This window comes from Bison bison, unplaced genomic scaffold, assembly GCF_000754665.1.
Source record: "Bison bison bison isolate TAMUID 2011002044 unplaced genomic scaffold, Bison_UMD1.0 scf7180017845716, whole genome shotgun sequence".
Taxonomy (NCBI): domain Eukaryota; kingdom Metazoa; phylum Chordata; class Mammalia; order Artiodactyla; family Bovidae; genus Bison; species Bison bison.
In genome coordinates, this window is record NW_011476289.1 from 9,919 (window position 1) to 12,647 (window position 2,729).

General features: G+C 60.8%; 1 protein-coding gene across 1 annotated transcript in view; it reads left to right on the top strand.

Moving 5' to 3' along the window:
• Positions 1–2,327, top strand: part of LOC104986380 (leukocyte immunoglobulin-like receptor subfamily A member 6) — a 4,073-nt gene extending 1,746 nt beyond the window's left edge. Inside the window, exons 4-7 of the mRNA XM_010836916.1 lie at positions 86–99; positions 224–621; positions 1,410–1,460; positions 1,590–2,327. Coding sequence (XP_010835218.1) covers positions 86–99; positions 224–621; positions 1,410–1,460; positions 1,590–1,711 — 585 coding nt within the window. The 3' untranslated portion in view covers positions 1,712–2,327. The remainder of the gene's footprint in view (positions 1–85; positions 100–223; positions 622–1,409; positions 1,461–1,589) is intronic.
• Positions 2,328–2,729: the final 402 nt, after the last annotated feature.

A 2,729-nucleotide genomic window follows, 5' to 3' on the forward strand; every position in this document is an offset into this window, starting at 1 on the left:
GTGGTCAGCTCCCAGTGCCCCCCTGGACATCCTGATTGCGGGTGAGGGGCCCCTGTCCTGGCCCATGTCCCGACTGTCTGCTCAGGGCGCTGGACGAGGGTCAGCCCTGGTGGTGACGGGTCCGGGGAGAGGGTCCTGGAGCACAGGCCCAGGTGGGGCAGGGGTCTGGGGGGGAACGTGGAAACAGGAGTGAGAGGCACGGAGATTAAGGAGACGCACACAGACGGGCTGAGAGGAGCTGGGAGGGTCACAGGGAGGCCCCCTGCTCAGAGTCCGGGGTGTGGGGAGGGGCTCTCTGCTCATCACCCCCGTCCCCCCCAGGGATGCACAGGAAACCCTCCCTCTCCGCCCGCCCGGGGGCCTCAGTGCCCCAGGGAGAGAATGTGACCCTGCAGTGTCGCTCTGAGGTCCGGTCAGACACCTTCCATCTGTCCAAGGAGGAGTCGCTCGCTGCTCCCCAGCACCTTCGTCTGCAGGACCCGGCTCCACCCGTTCAGGCCAACTTCACCCTGCGTGCTGTGACCTCGGCCCACAGTGGGACCTACAGGTGCTACAGCTCACACAGCACCGCCCCCCACCTGCTGTCGCTCCCCAGCGACCCCCTGGAGCTCCAGGTCTCAGGTGAGGGCCCAGCCCTGGTCCTCTGCGTCCTCTGGGTCAGGCCAGGGCCCTGTTCCCAGGGGAGCTCTGGGCTGAGTGGGAGTGGGGGGTCACAGAAGGTGGGGATCAACTCTGAGGGGGCCGGAAAGAGCCAGAGGCCTCCCTTCCCTGCCCGTCCTTGCCCTCATCCCGGGCGTCCAGACCCGCTCCTGATGATGGAGCTGAGCTACACAGGCCTCAGGGTCAACCAGTAGGACTCAAGGCCAGAGCCCTCGGTCCCCACCCTCCTCTGGTCTCCAGTCTTCATGGCCCCTCGCCCAGAGAGCAGCACAAGAGAGGGGCTAACAGAGCCCGTGGCCCCCAAGGGAGCAAGCGGACAGGCCCTGGCTCAGCTGGTGTCCCGGGGGACCGTGGGGCTCCTGGGAATGAGACATGGATGAAGGGTGGGGTTCATGCAAGGGGGGATGCTAGGGCCCAGCCTGGGGGAGGGCAGCCCCTGTCCTGACCCCCAGGAGCTCTGAGGATCAGCTCCTTTCTCCCAGGGGGGAGGCCCCCAGAGCAGTCAGTGAGGGAGGGGGTGGTGGGTCCATGGTGGCCAGAGCTGTCACACCCTAGTGATCCCCTCGAGTTTGTGGTCTCAGGTGAGGGGCCAGATGCTGTCCTGTCTGAGCTCAGAGTCCTGTCCTCAGAAATGCCTGAGACAGTCAAAATGAGTTCACATGGGGATGGGGCGCCACAGGGAAAGACACAGAACCAAGAGAGGGGTCTCCCCAACTCCTCACCCACACCACTCACTTTATGCTTCTCAGGAGCCCCTGACAGTATCAGCCCACCACAAAACAAATCAGACTCCAAGAGTGGTGAGTAAGACAAAGTCTGTTACAGGGCTGGGCTGGGGGCCACATCATCTCCCGGGAGGCAGGTGCCCTGGGCCCACACCCGGGTTCGGGAGTGATGGGCCTGCGCTGACCTGTGCGCCCTCACCCCAGACTACACGGTGCAGAATCTCATCCGAATGGGCCTCGCAGCCTCGGTCCTGCTGCTCCTTGGGGTCCTGCTCTGCCAGGCTCGGCACGACCGCGGAGGAGCCCGAGACGTGACCCAGAGCTGAACACGAGGGCCCCGCACCGCCTGGAGCGCTGGAGCCCAGGATGCAAGCTTCCGGCCTGGGAGCTTCTGGAAGAGCCTCTGTGGTGCGTGCTGGGTGCGCTGTCTGCAGAGACCCTGGGGGAGGGACGCGCCGCGGGGCGGGAGGAGGCCCGGGTGTCCCCGGGGGGCTCGGCCTCTGTTCACCGGGGCCCACTCCCTCCTGGGGAGGACGCCCCAACTCTCGGCTCCTCTCACCCCCAGCCCGAGGTGCATCCCACATGGCAGAGGCGGGTCTTCATGCTGCACGCCTGCAGGCTCTGTCCGCTCTCATGGAGGACGTGAGCCTCATTGTTAATGCCCGCCGTCTCTGGTGTGCGCAATGACCTCCATCCCTTCTCAGAAACAGAACGTCGTTTAAGTAACTGAATAAATGGGTGGAAGTGGGGCCCCGTTTGGAACAGATAGATCCTAAACTCTTCCCTGAACCCCCCTCTGGACCCCTCAAGCCCCTCTCTCCTTGTCAGATGGCACCTGGTGTCGTTTCTGCAGACACTGTCAGTGTGAACAAACACATTGTCGTTTGAAGTGAGTCAGGTGTTGTGCTGGTAAATGGTGTTAGCAATATATCTACTTTGTAAAAAGCCCAGATTTGTGGTTTTTGTCTGTTTCTTCAGTGTAAACACTCTCTTCGTGGCCAACCTCAAGGTGCTCGGGTGAATGTGCTGAAGGCAGGCTGGGAAGTAAGGAGCAGACTGACTTTCCCCAAGAAGCGAGTCTGATCCAGCCGGCCCCTCACTGATGACCCCCATGTGTACAGATTTGTCCTTTATATTAAACATCATGGTTAGATAATTTCCACTTTTTGCCCCAGTTTCCATTAAACCAGATGCCAAAATATCCTAGTTCATCTATAAGAGAGGGAAAGATAAAATGAGGGAAGAGAAAACAACTGTAGGAGAAAATGCTGAGTATGCTGAATCCTGGCACATCACTGGGAGGTGTACTAATTACTCCAGTCAGTTTGGAGACTCAATAACAAT